Raw genomic sequence first — 20,221 nt, forward strand, 5'->3', positions numbered from 1 at the left:
TACATGTGGCTGCTAGAGTCTCGCCGTTTGCCATGACAAGACTACTCCAAAATACATTTTTTCTCAGTTGAAAATATTTTCTTTCACAACTGGTGGCCTTAACCAGCCGTTGACTGTTGAATCCCAACCAGAGGTTTTCCTCAATTAACTATGTTTTGAACCAAACTGTTGGTCTAATGTTTTTTGGCCTCACTTCACCTCCTGCCTGACCTTATTTGGTAAACTGTTGACCCATACGGTAGCGTGTTGACCTGATATGAAATAGAACGGATGGTTACGGAACATAACCGTGGTTCTACGAATAAAGGTGGTGTTATTGTGGTTCATTTGCTACATTGTCTCCTAATCCATATGGTGGCGTGTTGATCTGTAATAATAGAACCTCTTTTACGTTCCGTAACCATCCGTTCTTCTTCTCAAACACTCACTTTTTCTGCTCCCGCAGTTGGAAAACAAAGTTATGTCGACTTCTAGCTATAAGCTATTTCTAGTAAGTAACATCGAATGTTTAGGGCGGATCTTACAGGGTTCATTCTGACCATCACTTTGCCCATTTGCGATGGGTGGCTTGAAACTCATCTTTATGTCCACAACTTAAAGCATAACAAAAAGCAGAGACCGCTTGTATCTCAAAATACTCATGGTTTGAGGTACTCGTAAGTTCAGATACCACTGTATGTACACAACTAATATGTCCAAAACATTTGTTTTTGTCCACCTCAATATAGCTAATTATAACATGAAGAAACATCAAGAACATCAAAGGGGAAAAGTCAGGCCTGTAGGCCTTTTAAATGCTTTTGTCTGCGTAAGTTGTCCTTGGGGTGGCTGGGTGTACTTACCTTTTCCATCTCTCCCCTCAGAAACCAAATGGCCTGTAATGTCTAACGAATTGAACATTTTGAAACGTACTGGCCACAAATGAGAAGATTGTTTCATTGTCTGCAGATATTTTGGTTTGCAAGCGGAGCCTTCTCCTTTCGTCCTGTACCAACAGCTAATCCAAATGTAACGGCAATAAGATGGAAACATGGCGAATATTACTGATCACAAGCCTGATTTTACTTGACCAAACTACACCATTTAAAGACTCATGTGCAGTAATTCTGCAATTTTTACGTAAATTGAAAGGGAGTGTATGTGACTGCCTCATAATGCTGTGCCACTCTCTTCTCTGAATATGGATATGACTCAGAAGTGCATTTAATAACTTGCTACAGGTGTTGAAATGAGTAAAGCCAAATAAAAGTAACACGCTTAAAATTTAAGATGAATGACGGTGGTGTACTGCCCATTATGAGCCCTGTAGCTACACTTTGATTCCTCATTCATTAAGTTTGGTTATATATTCTTTTTTCACAATTATATTGGTCTAACTTACCCTGGTTGAGGCTGGAATAAGTGTTGTGAGAAAGCCAAAGATAATAAGACAAAAATAATTTCCTGGCTAAACTGAGCTATGTGGGGCACGGAAACTTACTATTGTTATAGTATGGTGTTATGCGTACCATGCGGTTGATCTTCTACGATGTGCTGAAAAAAACAACCTTGAAAAATCTAAACATGCCGGAGTGAAACCCTTCATTCAGCTGTGATGTTTGCTGAAGTCCCGTGCGATATGACTGGGTGGTGTCATGTATGTTTATATCTCCACAGAGTATAACCTAAGGGGGGTTGGATTTGGGATATTCAACTGTATTCATATTACAAATTATTAATTAATTTACAAGCTAAAACTTTAAACTGAATACTGTTAGAAAAACATGCACATAAAATTTAAATGCATTTTTTTGTGATTTAGGTATGAGAAGATCTATGAAGAATTGCAGAGTCTGGAGCCAGTGAATGTCTTTCATTGCTGGATGCGGGTAGATGGGCGTGGCATGAAGGTAGCCTTGCGCAACATCGTCAAGAAATGGAGCTTCATGTTCAAACAGCACCTCATTGACCATGTAATTAACAGGTGGAGTATAATTTAATATACAGCATAATATTTCTTCACAATTGTTTTGTTCACACGCTGATGTTTTCTGAATACTTTCTCATTTGTCTGTTGGACAGTGTGATAAAATACAAAGTGAACATGTCTCAAAGTGAACATTGAAGACTAAGTGACTGTTTTATTATGTTCGTAATTTGTGTTCCTTGTTTAGCACTTTGCAACACTGCGGTTTGCTGGATCTGCTTATCAAACAGCTTCTAAAAAGTTGTAGCTCATCCTCCTTATATTCAGGCTCCAAAATATATGGTTCCGGATCATCCTTTGTACCAAAGTAGTCATTGTTGGCTTTTATGAAGTCTACCATGGTTCGCAGTAGTTGTGGTTGAAATACAGACATGCGAAATTTCCGCTGAAAACATTTTTTTAACGCTCTCCTCACCCGAAGGTACTAGGTACTAGTACTCTTGCCTAAACGCTGCACTAGGTTGCAGGACACGTTAATATGATTAGCAGCAAAGTAAACCGCCGTCAACTTTGTGGCTTAAAGAGCAAACAGAGGCGACAACAAGTAAGCTTGCTAGATGGTTAGCTAACGGGCAAGCTTGTTTCGGTGCTCCAAAATAAATAGAAGAAAACAAGTTAAGACCATGGTTGAGAGCACCAAAACAAGCTTGCTAGTTAGCCAACCGTCTAACTAGCTTACTTGTTGTTGTTGTCGTTCAATCTCCGAGCCACAACTTTGGCGGCTGTCCACTTTGCTGCTAATCATATTTGGATAATTACAATAATTACTGTTAGTTCCGAACCAGTTTTAGTTCTAGAGCGGTGGTTCTTAACCTTGTTGGAGATACCGAACCCTACCAGATTCATATGCGCATCCACCAAACCCTTCTTTAGTGAAAAATATATATATATATATTTTTTATATGTTATATGTTTTTGGTAACACTTTAGTATGGGGAACATAATCTAAGTACCAAAGATTTAATTTTGAGTTTTTTGGACACTAGGGGAACATATTTTAAGTAACAAAGACTTAATTTAGAGTTATTTAGTTAGGGTTAGGGTTAGAGGGTTAGGGCCTGGGTTAGAGGGTTAGGGTTATAATAAGGCCATTCAGAATAAGGCATTAATAAGTACTTAATAATGACTAGTTAAGAGCCAATATGTTACTAATTTGCACGTTAATAAGCAACTAAATAATGGTGAATATGTTCCCCATATTAAAGTGTTACCATGTTTTTTTACTGGTGAACATAATGAACCGTGCATGAACATCACCTTGTTCAAAGAACAAAACCAACACAATGCATAAACTCACAACAAATTACACACCTGCAAATCAGTCTGACTTCTGTTGTTGCCGTAACCGCAATACGCAGATAGGGAGACGTTTTTATTTACACGATGAGTCGGGTGTGTTTTCACCTCCTCCGAACCCCTGAGCCCGACTCACCGAACCCAGGTTAAGAACCACTGCTCTAGAGTATTTATTAGTAGTCAGCGAGAAGGTATATTTTTGGTGTAACGAATTGTAAACAGTGGTCACGACACTGGGAGTATATTACCCGAGAGTTTGAGTTATTTGCATGCATGTTCCATCCCATCCATTTTCTACTGCTTGTCCCTTACGGAGTCACGGGGGGTGCTGGAGCCTATCCCAGCTGCACACGGGCGGAAGGCGGGGTACACCCTGGACAAGTCGCCACCTCATCACAGGGCCAACACAGATAGACAGACAACATTCACATTCACATTCACACACTAGGTCCAATTTAGTGTTGCCAATCAACCCATCCCCATGTTATAGAATTAATTGTACATTACATTTTCAATGATAATAATGTTGGTAAATTATGTACTAAAAAAATATTTTTAAATACTTTTGTACATTACATGGTACAGCCAAAAGAGGTTGGTAGATGAGAATAAATCTAAAGGTAAAACACATTTTGTAGAAATGCACCAAATTGCAGGAAATGTAGTTTTGGATTTTCAAAATTGTCTTTTGGGGTTTGCGTGGCAGAACTTTGTGCTGGTAGAAATGTTCTTTTTCTTTTATAAATGTTCCTCTTTTTTTTATAAATGTTCCTCTTTTTTTCCTCAAAGGGTGCTCACATCTCGGGAAATAGTAAATGTTGTGATATGTATAAAATGACCAAAATTGGGAAATATTACATGGTTATTATGTTGCCTGTTACTACATTACATATATGATATACAGCAGTGGTCCCCAACCACCGGGCCGTGGCCCGGTACCGGTTCGCGGACCGATTGGTACCGGGCCGCACAAGAAATTGAAAAAAAAAAAAAGTTTTTTTTTTTTTTTATTAAATCAACATAAAAAACACAATATATACATTATATATCAATATAGATCAATACAGTCTGCAGGTATACAGTCCGTAAGCACACATGATTGTATTTCTTTATGGAAACCCCCCCCCCCCCCCACCCCCCCACACCCCCCCACCGGTCCGTAGGACAAATTTTCAAGCGTTTACCGGTCCGCAGCTACAAAAAGGTTGGGGACCACTGATATACAGCATATGTTGAAATACAGCATGCATATAAAATGTTGATTGAGGTTTTTGGATGTGTTTTAGAACGCTTTATAGGCGGAATACAGCAACTGCCACAGCCTCCAGTAACTCTTGCGTTTTTTTACACGTTGGAATGCATATAAAAAAAAAGAACATCTGTCCTTATCTCACATAAGAATTGTCAATGATGGACGTAATTCCCAAAAAATTGTAGCTCCCCTTTAAGACCTCAAAAGTCTACATAGGTGAAGTAATGCTGTTTCTAAAAGGTACCGGAATATTGATCTTGATTTCTTAAACCGATGAAATTGATAATTAACTGATTGTAATATTTTTTTGTAGTCTGTCAGATCTTGAGAATTTCATCATCATGACTGAGACTGGTCTGAGCCAGCAAGTGGACAAAGGGGACTACAACACACTGGTGGGAGTGATCGGACACCTCCTGGCAGTCAAGGAGAGACAGCACAGTGCAGACATGATGTTTGAACCACTGCAGCAAACTATTGCTTTGCTAAAGGACTATGAACAGGAAGTCCCTAATGTTGTACACAAACAGTTGGAAGTGAGGAGCCATTGTTCAGTCAACATCTCTCTGTATTTTAGCTTTTATAAAGCAATTAATTATTCATTCATCCTTGTCGCCTTTCCATTTTTGTTCCTTTTCTTTAGGAATTGCCGGAAAAGTGGACCAACGTGAAAAAGAATGCTATGCTTGTCAAACAGCAGGTGGCCCCGCTGCAAGCCATTGAAGTGGCAAATTTACGTAGAAAGTGTGCTTCATTTGAGGTGACGCAACACACCTTCAAGGAGCATTTTCGCAACAATGCGCCTTTCAGGTATCAATGGTTTTGTAAAGATTAAGTTTCTTGCATACAGTATATTGGGTGAAATTATTGTTTGATGCCTTGCTGATTTTATAAGGTGACAAAGATTAACAGTCCATAATTTACAGGAGGTCCCTTTGTCTACAGACGAGTTGTTTTTCTTTGATGGCAGTAAGATATGTTTTAGTGTAAGTCAGACCTCATAACTAAAATATAGTTAAACTAGAAAAGCACCTGGAGAGTGCAGACCTCCACCAGGCCCTGTCTCCAAAGAGTAAAACAAAGTCTTGAATCCAGATGGTGATCCAGGGCAGACCTGAAATGTAATGAATGGCCTGATCCTTATCCCTGAAATTTTCTGAAAGGTTAACCAAAATATGTCCATACATTTTTTGAACTATCCATAGCAGAATGAAAGAAAAGGAGTGAAGCCTTTTGTCAGTCATCCACTGTTTTTGTCTCTGGGAGTGGAGGCACAGCCGCTTACTTGCACGCAGAGAAGTTGAAGTTTGTCGCGTAAACGTAAGGTAACATAGTAGATGACTTGGTTCTTGTCCGTTTTGGTTATTTCCTGAAAGGTGGATGAAAATTTGCCAACAACCTTTTCAGCTATCTATCATGCAATGAAAGAAATGGAATGAACACTCTTGTCAGTCATCCACTGTTTTTGTCTTTGCATACACACACACACACACACACACACACACACACACACACACACACGCACACACACACACACACACACACACACACACACACACACACACACACACACACACGCACACACACACGCACACAACGTATTAGAAATGATCCAGATCAAGCCCAAATTCAAATCAGTTGTTCCTTATTCCCTTTCAAATATTTCCTGAAAGTTTCATTAAAATCTGCGCATAACTTTTTGCTAACCAACAGTCAGACAGACAAATCAATGGCAATGATTATAATTCATCCTCCTCCTGGGGCAAAATTGGCCATCTTCTTTGTTGCCAGAGTTGAGGGGACTCTGGGTTGCTTCCTCCAGCATTTTGTATGCCTTGTTTTCACTTTCACTTTTGCCTATGGACTTGTGCCGTCTTCTCCGGCGCGCCTTTTGTGGCCGTTGGTGGTGGAGGATTTCCTTTTGCGCGGCAGCTCTGTATCCTTTTTCAATGTCAGGGTAAATCACTTTTGACTTTGCAGCTGCGTTGAGTGCATTTCGCCGTCTTGTTGAAGATGTGTTACGCGCTATTGATTGTGATTGTGTGAGTGTATTTGATTTAATGTTAACAATTTCATTGGTCCACCGTGACCCGATGGCAATTTATTGGTCTGATATGACAAGGCTAAATTTATTGGCGGCATGTAAAGCTTGTAATCCCGTAAAAAAAAATTGCGATAAATTAGCCAAAGCATTGTATAAAGCGCAGGATTGAAAGCGTGAATACAAGAATTAATACAGTAATTAAGTCAATCAGATTGAACACAGAACACATAACAGGCATATAAAATACAGTGGTACAAATATTAAATATAAGTATGAAATGAAACCGTAATAGAAGATTTTTTTATTCTAATGGTTGTTTTGCACACTGGAAGGGGCGTTGCAATAGAGGGAGAGATAGGCTTACTTGCATGAGAATGTCCCAATTTTGACAACCTTACGCTGTACATTTCATATAATTTAAGGATACCATCTTTATCCATCATAATGGTTGCAACATTTCAGTGCTGCTGCATGCAGCCGATATTGATGCGTTTCTCCACTTTTTAGACACATTTTTGTCTAATTTCATTTTACTTTCCACTTTTACTGAACTTTTCTTTGATACACTGCCATCAGAAGAGTCTGTCTAACGCTTGGGTAATATAATACAAGAAAAAAGGTAACCAAAAACAATGAAAGTGATATTTTCCTTTTTCAGTGTAGTGCCGCGCAACTAAGTATTCTTCCACCTATCCTTAAAGGCCTACTGAAATGAATTTTTTTTATCTAAACGGGGATAGCAGATCTATTCTATGTGTCATACTTGATCATTTCGCGATATTGCCATATTTTTGCTGAAAGGATTTAGTATAGAACAACGACGATAAAGATCGCAACTTTTGGTATCTGATAAAAAAAGGCTTGCCCCTACCGGAAGTAGCGTGACGTAGTCAATTGAACATATACGCAAAGTTCCCTATTGTTTACAATGATTGCCGCATGAAGTGAGAGAGATTTGGACAGAGAAAGCGACAATTTCCCCATTAATTTGAGCGAGGATGAAAGTTTTGTGGATTAGTAAAGTGCAAGTGAAGGACTAGTGGGGAGTTGAAGCTATTCAGATAGGGAAGATGCTGTGAGAGCCGGGGGTGACCTGATATTCAGCTGGGAATGACTACAACAGTAAATAAACACAAGAAATATATATAGTCTATTAGCCACAACACAACCAGGCTTATATTTAATATGCCACAAATTAATCCTGCATAAAAACACCTACGTGTTTGTTATGCTAGCTCCTAGCTCCTCTGCTAGCTCCTACCTCCATAGAACACGCCAATACAATTCAAACACCTGATCAACACACACAATCACTCAGCCCAAAAGACCGTTCACCTAACCCAAGGTTCATTATGTGGGCTCTGTACCGAGGATGTCGTTGTGGCTTGTACAGCCCTTTGAGACACTTGTGATTTAGGGCTATATAAATAAACATTGATTGATTGATTGATTGATAAAGCTTATATATTTAAAAAAAGTTACGTACGTGACGCGCACGTACGGTCAAGCGATCAAATGTTTGGAAGCCAAAGCTGCATACTCACGGTACCTGGTATTCAGCTGGGAATGACTAAAACAGTAAATAAACACAAGACATATATATACTCTATTAGCCACAACACAACCAGGCTTATATTTAATATGCCACAAATTAATCCTGCATAAAAACACCTGCGTGTTTGTTATGCTAGCTCCTAGCTCCTCTGCTAGCTCCTAGCTCCATAGAACACGCCAATACAATTCAAACACCTGATCAACACACACAATCACTCAGCCCAAAAGACCGTTCACCTAACCCAAGGTTCATAAAGCTTATATATTTAAAAAAAAAGTTACGTACGTGACGCGCACGTACGGTCAAGCGATCAAATGTTTGGAAGCCAAAGCTGCATACTCACGGTACCTGGTATTCAGCTGGGAATGACTAAAACAGTAAATAAACACAAGACTTATATATACTCTATTAGCCACAACACAACCAGGCTTATATTTAATATGCCACAAATTAATCCTGCATAAAAACACCTACGTGTTTGTTATGCTAGCTCCTAGCTCCTCTGCTAGCTCCTAGCTCCATAGAACACGCCAATACATTTCAAACACCTGATCAACACACACAATCACTCAGCCCAAAAGACCGTTCACCTAACCCAAGGTTCATAAAGCTTATATATTTAAAAAAAGTTACGTACGTGACGCGCACGTACGGTCAAGCGATCAAATGTTTGGAAGCCAAAGCTGCATACTCACGGTAGCACGTCTGCGTCTTTGTCATCCAAATCAAAGTAATCCTGGTAAGAGTCTGTGTTGTCCCAGTTCTCTACAGGCGTCTGTGTATCGAAGTCAAAAGTCCTCCTGGTTAGAGTCTCTGTTATCCGAGTTCTTCCATCTTGACTGCATCTTTCGGGAATGTAAACAAAGAAGTGCCGGCTGTGTACGTGTTGCTGCTGACTTCCCTCGCAAAATAGACGCTTCGCACCGACAACTTTCTTCTTTGCTTGCTCAGCTTCTTTCTCCATAATGCAATGAACATAATTGCAACAGATTCACCAACACAAATGTCCAGGATACACCCAGAATGAGATGAAAACAGCTATTTCGTATTGGCGTCAATGTGGAAGCCATACCCGTGTTCCCCGGGCTACGTCACGCGTATACGTCATCCTCAGAGGCGTTTCGAACCGGAAGTTTAACGGCAAATTTAAAATTGCACTTTATAAGTTAACCTGGCCGTATTGGCATGTGTTGCAATGTTAAGATTTCATCATTGATATATAAACTATCAGACTGCGTGGTCGGTAGTAGTGGGTTTCAGTAGGCCTTTAAACCTCCGTAAAACTAAAATAATGCTATTCGGTAACAGTAGAAGGGGAAGTCAAACACAAATACAAATAGACAAAATATAAATTAAAAGAGTAAAATAAACCAAATTTCTAGGTATAATGATTGATGTTAAAATGAACTGGAAATCTCATATAAAAAAATACAACATAAGGTGGCAAGAAACACGTTAATAATGAATAAAGCTAAATACGTATTGGACAAGAAATCACTTCATATTCTCTACTGCTCACTAGTGTTGCCATATCTGAGTTATTGTGCAGAAATATGGGGAAACAACTACAAAAGTATGCTTCATTAACTAACCTTGTTAAAAAAAAAAGATCAGTTAGTATAATACATAATGTTGGATATAGAGAACATTCAAACCCTTTATTTGTTGAATTGAAAATACTGAAATTCCATGATATAGTGAATTTGCAAACAGCTAAAATTATGCACAAAGCAAATTATAACCTGCTACCCAAAAATGTACGAAAATTCTTCTCAACAAAAGAGGAGAAATGTAACCTTAGAGAAAAATTTAATTTAAAACATTTGTATGCACGTACAACACTTAAGACCTTTAGGATATCAGTATGTGGAATTAAATTATGGAATGTATTAAGTAAAGAAATAAAACAGTGTACTACTAATATGATCCAATTCAAGAAACTCTTCAAACTCAACGTGTTTACAAAGTACAAAGAAGAAGAACAATGATAAACATTCTGAATTTATTGATAATCATATTTAGCTCACCATATGAAATACAACTTACTTCACTAATTATTATTTATGTTTTAATGTTTTTACTTATGGAGTATATTGTGAATAAATTGAGAACAGGAAGTGAACAAAAGTGTTAGCAACTGCTATGTAAAGGAAAAGGAGTAGGATTAAATAAGCTCTGCTTCTTTCTACTCGTTTGCGAACATGTTGAAAAGAGAAACTGGAAATTGTGATGTATCATATTTAGAGATGTCCGATATCGGACTGCCAATATTATCGGCCGATAAATGCCTTAAAATGTAATATCGCAAATTATCGGTACTGCTTTTGCGTGCCGGCCCAATCACATAACATCTACGGCTTTTCACACACACAAGTGAATGCATCGCATACTTGGTCAACAGCCATTCAGGTCACACTGAGGGTAGACGTATAAACAACTTTAACACTGTTACAAATATGCGCCACACTGTGAATCCACACCAAACAAGAATGACAAACACATTTCGGGAGAACATCCGCACCGTAACACAACATAAACACAACAGAAAAAATACCCAGAACCACTTGCAGCACTAACTCTTCCGGGACGCTACAATATACACCCCCCGCTACCCCCTACCCCCCCCACTTCATTCTCCTCATGCTCTCTCAGGGAGAGCATGTCCCAAATTCCAAGCTGATGTTTTGAGACATGTTAAAAAAAATAATGCACTTTGTAACTTCAATAATAAATATGGCAGTGCATTGTTGGCATTTTTTTCCATAACTTGAGTTGATTTATTTTGGAAAACCTTGTTACATTGTTTAATGCATCGAGCGGGGCATCACAACAAAATTAGGCATAATAATGTGTTAATTCCACGACTGTATATATCGGTATCGGTTGATATATGAATCGGTAATTAAGAGTTGGACATTATCGGAATATCGGATATTGGCAAAAAAGCCATTATCGGACATTTCTAATCATATTGTATGCATGCATGTTTGAAAAACACTCAAAACTCAACTCAACTCAACCTAGTGCATGTACAGTAACTGGTTATCTTTCTATAGCTTTACGCTAATGCCATAATTTATGAGAGTGTGTCATAACAGCAAACCTCTGCAATACAGAACATTGTTACACGAGAACTGCCTGTAAAATCAAATCTCTTTATTTATTTTATCTATCCATTGAATAATAATACTTTTGGAATATGCTGAGAGACAATAAAAACATATCTATGGGACAATAACCACACCCGGGCTACCCTTTAAACACCCCTGCACCATGTAATCGATAGGGATTTAGAAATGTTTTGGTCTTGTTGTCTTGAGGCACAGATCTGACAAGGATAAGTGGCTCTTACAATAATGAGAATGTATCTGTAGGCCGAGGCGATTAGTCATAATATCTAATTGGCACATTAGTTATGTGTGCAATTGGTTTCCTAATAGCACGGTGATTACATCCTGTTTACATCTTGCAAGTGTTTTTTTTATTTATTTTGCAATTTGCGATGAGGAAACTGGTCTTACACAATTCAAGTCCAGCAGCCATATGCAGGTTTTCATTACCAAAGCTAGGCTAATGTAAATATGTTTACATTCATCCAGATTTGACAGCAAGAATCCACACCAGATGTTGGATTCATTCCATGGTCAGATCCAAGAACAGGAGTCAGTGATGACCTCCCTGGTGGAGTCTGCTGTCTTGTTTGAAGTCACAGTCTCTGAGTACAAACAGCTCCAACAATGCAGGTGAAGACGCACGCATTTCAAATGTAACACCAACAAATTAATGATCTAAATCACTTGGTGTGCGCACTTGGATTCACTCTGTATCCTGTCATTCATTCCCGAGGCGTGAGATAGGTCTGCTAAAGGCCCTGTGGGACATGATCACTGTGGTGGAATCCTGCATGGCGGCATGGAAAATGACCCCCTGGAGAGAAATTAATGTGGAGGACATGGAGCTTCAGTGCAAATGCTTCTCCAAAGATATTCGGGGACTGGATAAGGAGGTGAGGCACGGCGAGGGGGGCGAATGTGTGGATAATTGGAAGGGAATATATGTTAATTATATTCTATATTCTCTAAATGATATTATACATACAGCTGAGATAGGCTCCAGCACCCCCCGCGACCCCAAAAGGGACAAGCGGTAGAAAATGGATGGATGGATATTTTATTATATATGTTTTTTTCATGTGACAACACTCAAGAAATAATTGTATACAATGTAAACGAGTCAGTAGGGGTGTCAAAAAAATATATATTTTCCATTGTAACGATTCTTAATCGATTCAAAAGATCAATTAAAAAAATAAATAAATGCATTATTTTATTTATTTTTCTTTAAATATGTCCTGTCTGGCCACTCAGATTCAAATCATATTGTTGATGTAGTTAAAGTTAAAGTTAAAGTACCAATGATTGTCACACACACACTGGGTGTGGTAAAATTTGTCCTCTGCATTTGACCCATCCCCTTGATCACCCCCTTGGAGGTGAGGGGAGCAGTGGGCAGCAGAAGTGGCCACGCCCGGGAATCATGTAGATTATCATATCTGCTGTACAGATTTATTTTAGAAGAGAGAAGTGTGGGATACTTTTCTTGTTGCCTTATTTGTATTTGACTTTATTAAATGTTTGAGTAGAATTATAGTGAACAAAACCAAATGTTTTAAAAGTAATATATACATTTATCAAAGCTGTTAACCATTTTACGGAGGAATGTAGTTAATCATAGAACTGGCACCCAATTATATTAAAAAAGTATTCATTTTGAATAAAGAATTAATTCTGAATCGAATTGCTACCCCCGAGAATCGAATCGAATCAAATCATGTAGTGCCCATAGATCCTACTAGTCAGTGTAGAGCTTGTCTAACAGTGTAAGTTTACTGTCTCCTCCACATAATTGCACTTACCGCTTTCAATGTTATAAAACATGCATGCAAAAAAGTGACTACACACCCAAAGTAAAAATGTCCAAATTTATCATTTTTCCTTTAACAACATAACCTCTCTGGATAAGTCACTCATTTTTGTTTGATAAGCAATAGAATTAGCAAATAAGCTCTGCGAATACAAAATAGAGCAGCCTCAATAGGGATAAATGAAAACAAAGCTCAATAGCCTTCTGATGGACTTTTCTAGGTTCGAGGGTGGGAAGTCTTCACAGGTTTGGACAGCAGGGTGAAGAACCTCCTCATTTCCCTGCGGGTCGTGGCAGAGCTCCAGAACCCAGCAATACGACCGAGACACTGGCATCAGCTAATGGCTGCTACTGGAGTCCGTTTCACCATGGATCAGGTTTGCAATTAATCCATTGATGCGATGACGGATGAGTACACCTATACAAAAGTTATTTCATTCATGTGTAGATAATGAACAGTGCATATGGTTGTATTTTTAATACTTAGCAGTTGCGTGGAGCTTCATATGAGCCAATAATTAGGTTTACGACATACACATCAGGCATTCGTCAATTGTTTTCTTCTCCAGCTTGCAGCAATATTCAGTACTTATGTTGTACTAAATTGTTCCATATACTTTCTCTCATACGGTTTGTTTTGACTCAGATATAAAACAATACTTTAAAATGTACCCAATTTTAAACCACCATAGGATGAAATAGGCGACAGCTTCATATGCAGTGAATTACTGAAAACCTTGAAACTGAGAAGTACATGCATGACGCAAACACTACATTTAACTACCACAATATGAGTTAGACATGCATTTGATGACACTAGCTGGTATAAAAACCGACTTGTATTATGCATATTTGTCTTGGTAGGACACTAAATTGCATCAAGGTGGATGGAGTGTGGATGGAGTGTGTAGGTCGTGTGAACTGGCACTCCAACCTGATACCTGTAAAATGCACACAGGTGACCATTACCACTACAGGCACACACATTTTTCTAGTAAAACTCACAAATTGCACCCTGTGAATGGGGAGTACAATTGGCGCCACAAAACCATGCGGGTCCTCGGGCTGCTAGAGTTTTGGAACCTTCCAGTCTCCAACGGTAGTTGTCTTACAGATGAAAACCGCGCCAGTCGGGCTGGCTATAAGCCTTCGACTGTAATGGAGTCATCCAGCAGCGCACTGTAAGCACCCTAACCAGATCCAGCACGTTTCAGCTCCGAATGGTGCCGCTGGAGAAGGCGGGTGCCCAAAGTGCGTGGGTCTTAGGCTCGCAACCTGTGATCCACCCTACACAAATTTGTGCAAAGGCTATCTGTGGCAGAACAACCAGTATCAATTTCCGTACCCCTCATGAAAGTCCTATGGCGATGGTATTCTGGATGATGGGGACAGGCTTGGTCAGCTGGAAGTCCCTCGTCTGTAGCTACAAATAGGCGGCGCTTACGTGTAGGTCATTCTAGCCACAAAGTTGTGGTGACGTGGTAATTCGGCAGCTGCAGGTGTAACCCGTAGAGATCGACCGATATGTTTTTTTCAGGGCTGATACAGATTATCAGTAGGCCGATAACCGATATTTGTAACCGATATTCATTTTCAATAAAAGTTAACTAAGCAGTGGTATATGTCAGTAAACAGCTGGATCAGGCTTTAAGTTGTTTTTTTTTTTTTTAGTAAACATCAGACCAGTAGCAACATGATATTATACTGAACAAAAATATAAACGCAGCACTTTTTTTTGGTCCTATTTTTCATGAGTTGAACACAAAGATCTAAAACTTTTACTATATACACAAAATATCTATTCCTCTCAAATATTGTTCACAAATATGTCCAAATCTGTGTAAGTGAGCATTTCTTCTTTGTCAAGATAATCCATCCCACCTCACAGGTGTGGCATATCAAGATGCTGATTAAACAGCATGATTATTGCACAGGTGTACCTTAGGGGGCCTACAACAAAAGACCACCATTTGCCTCACGCAGTGCAACACATCTCCTTGGCATAGAGTTGATCAGGTTGTTGATTGTGGGCTGTGGAATGTTAGTCCACTCCTCTTCAATGGCTTTGCCAAGTTGCAAAGTAATAATAGTCAATGGCCATTGCTCTGGAGCTCCATTCAATATTTCACCGGTTGAGGTAAGGATGATTGTGAGAAAGGTGAGGGACCAGTCCAGAATTACTTAAGAGGATATGGATATTGATGTCAAGGGAGTTGGGACTAGAAATCGTCACCAAGAAGTACATTGAGATCCTATGTTTGCCCGCAAGGTCCCCCTGCTCAAGAAGACACATCTACAGGCCCGTCTGAATTTTGCAAACAAACACCTGAGTGACACAAACTAGTCTAACCTTACATCACATTTGTTGGATGTACATTTGTTGTTTTCTCTTTGCACTTTTTTCTCTTAACAGTCATTCTTGAAGTTTGTATTTCTTTTGGAATACATAAAAAAAAGCCACAATAAATAGAAGAAAAACCAAAACATGTATGTAAGTTGGAATTAATTGAGATATGTCTAGGTTCGTGTGATTTGCTGACATTTCATGTGACATCAGTGATGATGGTGTTTTGACCGCAGTGTTTTCACCTGCATGTTTTTCACCTGCATGTTTTGGTCTGTGTCTGAACAACTTATGCAACATGTGATCAGGAAACAACTCTGGCTGTCCTGCTTGAACTGAACCTGCATTGTTTTGAAGAGGAGGTGCGAGGGATCGTAGACAAAGCTGTCAAAGAGATGGGAATGGAGAAAGTTCTCTCAGAGCTCAACTCCACATGGACAGGTCAAGCCGAAACTTCCAACCCAGTTTTTCGCCATACTGTCTAGAGAGTGAATTCTATTGACTGAGCACACCAACCCCACGCAGGTATGCAATTCCAGTACGAGCCTCACCTTGGCACTCAAGTTCCCCTGCTACGCTCAGACGATGAGCTCATCGAGATTCTGGAAGACAACCAAGTGCAGTTACAGAACCTCATGTCTTCTAAGCACATCCCCCACTTCCTGGATGAAGTGGCAACTTGGCAGCGCAAGCTGTCTGTGGCCGATTCAGTCATCTCCATTTGGTTTGAGGTGCAACGGACTTGGATCCACCTGGAGAGCATCTTCATTGGCTCAGAGGACATACGCTCACAACTGCCTGAGGTGATGAATAAATCCTTCCACACATTATCTGGATGATCCAAACACTGCTAATCACATATTTGTTAACATCAGGGGTTGGAGGGGGTTAATAATCCAAGCACTGATCGAACACATGCACACATACAGTACATTTGCAACATACAATTGTTACTCCAGAGTTATATTTTAAAAACTTTGACAGGAGAAAGCACTAAAAAAGACTCCTCAAAATAGTCAAAAAATATATTTTTTATTGAATTTAATTAACTTACTAACTGATCTAATATAATGGTAGGGAAACCCATTTAGTATATGAGTGTAGGTCCTTGTCTTTGTAATATGATGACTTTTATTTAAAAATCTTAGCTGGCTTTCACTGCTAATTTTGTAGCTGTGATTACAGGACATTTTAATTGCTCCCATGTCAGATGTGTATTAAATATACCTGTAATTATATCTCTCTCATGCGGGAACCTAAATTTCATGTCTTGTGAATTGGTGTGCAGGACTCCAAGCGCTTCGAAGGTATTGATGCCGATTTCAAAGAGCTGGCTAACGCTATGCATCAAACGCCCAACGTAGTGGAGGCCACCAGTAGACCTGGTCTGTTCAACAAACTTGAGGACATACAGTTCAGGTGAAAATAGTATTTCGGTACATGGTCTTCACATCAATGTGCAATCATGCTGACTCTATGTGCATTATGTTTGCCTCCACAGGCTCTCCTTGTGCGAAAAAGCCCTAGCAGAGTATCTGGATACCAAGCGACTGGCCTTCCCTCGATTTTACTTCATCTCTTCAGCCGATCTCTTAGATATCCTGTCTAATGGGACCAACCCACACCAGGTGGCTTCATTATTTTTTGCCTGAAGTGCAGCAATGATTCGTTTATGTGGTTCCATCTGTTGCTAATATAAAAAAATAGCTGAGTTATACATTAGAGTTTCTGAAAGTATTGGAAAAGAATGACATGAAATCAAACTGATCTCTAGTGAAATTGTTAGCCAATCACATGAATCACTGCTAAAAAAAAAGCTGAGAATAGATTTACAGTCTTGGCCAATAGTTTTGTAACCTGACTCTCACCAGATCCGTGTAGTTCGCTGAGCTCCACACAAGGATCTGGGAAGAAGGGCAATGAACTTATCAGGATTGCTAAGCGGGAATTCATAGATGTGACGTAGCGCCGAAGCGACTGTTTGATTCAAACAACAATGGCGGCACGCAGCGAGGAGTCGTGTGCTGACATTGATTCTGCTATTGCAACTGTTTTGTCGAATCTATCGAATATTAATTATTTTAATTAATTAATTAATTATTTTCGCTCTGTCGTTATCCAATAAGTCGGCTGTTCTGTTTTGGATTTCCCAGAGTCGCTCTCATCAGCGTCACGAGCTGATTTCGATGTGAGTGGTTGAAGTAGCACGTCATTCAAGATAACAAACAAGTGGTTTATCCAATCACGTACAATGATTTTTTTTACAAGGCCCCGCATTCCGAAATACATCTCCTATTGAGAAGTCCCAGATCCTTGTGTGGCGCTCAGCAAACTATAAGGATCTGGCGAGAGTCAGGTTAATAGTTTTGGGAGTAATTTGAATTCTGTTGAAATGTATTTGCGGCCTCATCATTTCCTAAGAAAACATTTTGATGTCGGTTGTAGACTGACAAAAACAATAATTTCTTGTGAGCATTACAAGAATGCAAAAATGACAAGAGGTAGAAAATGGATGGGTGGACTCCAAAGAAGACACGAGAGTCGTGACAATTGTACACAGTTTATTAGAACCATTTCCAAAACTATAAGCAGATACTACAGCTTAAGGCCGGGAAGCAATACAACATTTTTACAGAGCAACAAGGCAGGTAGACATGGAAGAATAGACCGAAGTAGCAACTAAAACTTACCCATTGCAAAAAGAGAAAAAAACCTGAAAATACAAGACTGGAATCAAGGCTTTACATTAAGACAGTAGCAAGCAAAAATGGAACATGGAAGAAGTGGCACAGAATATAGAGCTTGAAATACAGAGACAATGCCGTAGAATAACCAGGCGTTTTTCTGGTGTGGACGGAGGGCTAATGAATCAAACTAATTGTGCCTCATTGATTTGCCCCCACTCACTAAACAAACCTTTATGCAAAACAAAGCATAAAGCAAACACAGGTGTAAGCAGGAACTTAAACAATAAAAGCATGACATGTCCTTCTAAAACCTACCTACCGAAGAAAAATAAATGCCTTTCTCAAATAGACACTTCCCGTTCCTCATCAAAGAAGCCTAGCTCATAAATGTAACTTTGGGATGTTGTTGTCACAAAAAAGACATTACAGCCCTAACTTTTGAAACACTGAAATACAGCACATTCATACACAACTGATCTTCTTATTCTTAACTGCCGCCGCGTCGTTCAGAGATGGGGTTTTCTAATATATCACATACTAATAAATGTTAGTAATTTAACAACTTAAGAGGGTCATCCTATTAGGCACACTTCAAATTAGGGCTAGAATAATTATTCCCTTGTCAAATGAATACCCATTAAGCCTTTGCATGGCTCATTTATGGGTGTTTTCCTTTGGCTGAAAATCTTAGCCTTACAGTTTTTTCTCAGCATTCAGCTGTTGTCTGTTGTAGTACTTTTAGCATCCACATGGAGGCAATGTTGCTTATCGTTTTGCAGATGGCTCTGTCCGTTATGAGGCAATTCTACCATGCAATCTCTGTTAAACACAATTTACCACAAAATCTCTCCAGAAAGCATGTAGAAAACGCCTTCCTATTAACAAATTAGACAGAGCAGTAATAAAACATTGCCATGGGATTGAGATTGAGAGCTGTCTGTACCTTGAGCCTGAGTTTAACGTGTACGTTTTTTTTTAGGTTCAAAAGCATCTGTCTAAGCTGTTCGACAACATAAGTCAACTGCGGTTGGAAGCAGTTGGGCAGGGGAATCCTCCTCAGATTGGTGTGGGCATGTACAGCAAAGAACAAGAGTATGTCACCTTTAATCAGCCCTGCGATTGTTCTGGACAGGTACATAACTCTGATGTTGTTTTCAAGTCATACTATGGCAAACCCATAACTTTAATTGTGCTAAATAGGCCCTATACTTCTTTATGCTTTTTATCATTCTAACTGGAAAATGCCTAGTAAAATACTTATCAATTCAACTGAAAACAGACACAAATTAGGTTGATCAGGTCAAACTTGCTTTGATCAAAGTTCTTTAATCAATGAATTTTCCATTACATACCACAGATGTTAATGTTAAAGCTTGTTAATGACCTCTTTTTGTCCCTTGTTAAAAGAGCCTATTACTATAGCTGCTTTTTTTTCGTAATTTTTTGCTTTGCTTTTCTGTGTGCGTGTTTGTGTGTTTTCTGTTGTGCAAGGTGGAGGTTTGGTTGAACCGGGTATTAGACACCATGCGCTCCACTGTTCGTCATGAGATGACAGAGGCAGTTACCACCTATGAGGAAAAACCCAGAGAACAGTGGTTGTTCGATTATCCAGCTCAGGTAAATTGACTCGGCGTGTACGGTACTCTCACAACATTAGGTACACTTGCATAATCTAATGCAGTGATTCTCAAACTGTGGTACCACTAGTGCAGGGGTCGGCAACCTTTACCACTCAAAGAGCCATTTTGGCAAGTTTCACAAATTAAAGAAAGTAATGGGAGCCACAAAAAAAAATTTAAAATTTAAAACGAAAAACACTGCATACAAAGCTTAAATGCTTTGTGCTATGTTAACCAGGGGTCTCCGACACACGCACCGGCACGCACTTTAATGTGGAAATTTGATGTTAGTGCAGCCCGCGAGTTTTGAATGAATGGCGCTTGATAGCGTCATGCTTGCCAACCCTCTCATTTTTCCCGGGAGACTCCCGAATATCAGAGCGTGATGACACTGCATTTGGCGCCCTCTACATTCTGCCCTAACAGTGTACCTGCTCGACCACACGTAGAATGCAATTTCAGCTTGCTCACGTAAGTGACAGCAAGGCGTACTAACTCAGCAGCCACACATCTTACACTGACGGTACCAATACCC

At 39.4% G+C, this 20,221-nt stretch overlaps 1 protein-coding gene across 5 annotated transcripts in view; it reads left to right on the forward strand.

The window, feature by feature from the left end:
• dnah9 (dynein, axonemal, heavy chain 9) overlaps window positions 1-20,221 on the forward strand; it is a 426,092-nt gene that overhangs the window by 60,330 nt on the left and 345,541 nt on the right. For 4 of the 5 annotated variants that reach the window (XM_062056457.1, XM_062056459.1, XM_062056458.1 and 1 more), the window contains 12 exons: window positions 1,802-1,963; window positions 4,828-5,050; window positions 5,158-5,324; window positions 11,713-11,856; window positions 11,960-12,119; window positions 13,258-13,413; window positions 15,689-15,821; window positions 15,906-16,183; window positions 16,669-16,799; window positions 16,882-17,008; window positions 19,047-19,199; window positions 19,559-19,684. In XM_062056457.1, the coding sequence (XP_061912441.1) occupies window positions 1,802-1,963; window positions 4,828-5,050; window positions 5,158-5,324; window positions 11,713-11,856; window positions 11,960-12,119; window positions 13,258-13,413; window positions 15,689-15,821; window positions 15,906-16,183; window positions 16,669-16,799; window positions 16,882-17,008; window positions 19,047-19,199; window positions 19,559-19,684 (1,960 nt within the window). Of the gene's footprint in view, window positions 1-1,801; window positions 1,964-4,827; window positions 5,051-5,157; window positions 5,325-11,712; window positions 11,857-11,959; window positions 12,120-13,257; window positions 13,414-15,030; window positions 15,174-15,688; window positions 15,822-15,905; window positions 16,184-16,668; window positions 16,800-16,881; window positions 17,009-19,046; window positions 19,200-19,558; window positions 19,685-20,221 lie in introns of those variants that run through there. The other variant, XM_062056461.1, reaches the window with a different exon arrangement.

The sequence above is a fragment of the Entelurus aequoreus genome, linkage group LG08, assembly GCF_033978785.1.
Source record: "Entelurus aequoreus isolate RoL-2023_Sb linkage group LG08, RoL_Eaeq_v1.1, whole genome shotgun sequence".
Lineage (NCBI taxonomy): Eukaryota > Metazoa > Chordata > Actinopteri > Syngnathiformes > Syngnathidae > Entelurus > Entelurus aequoreus.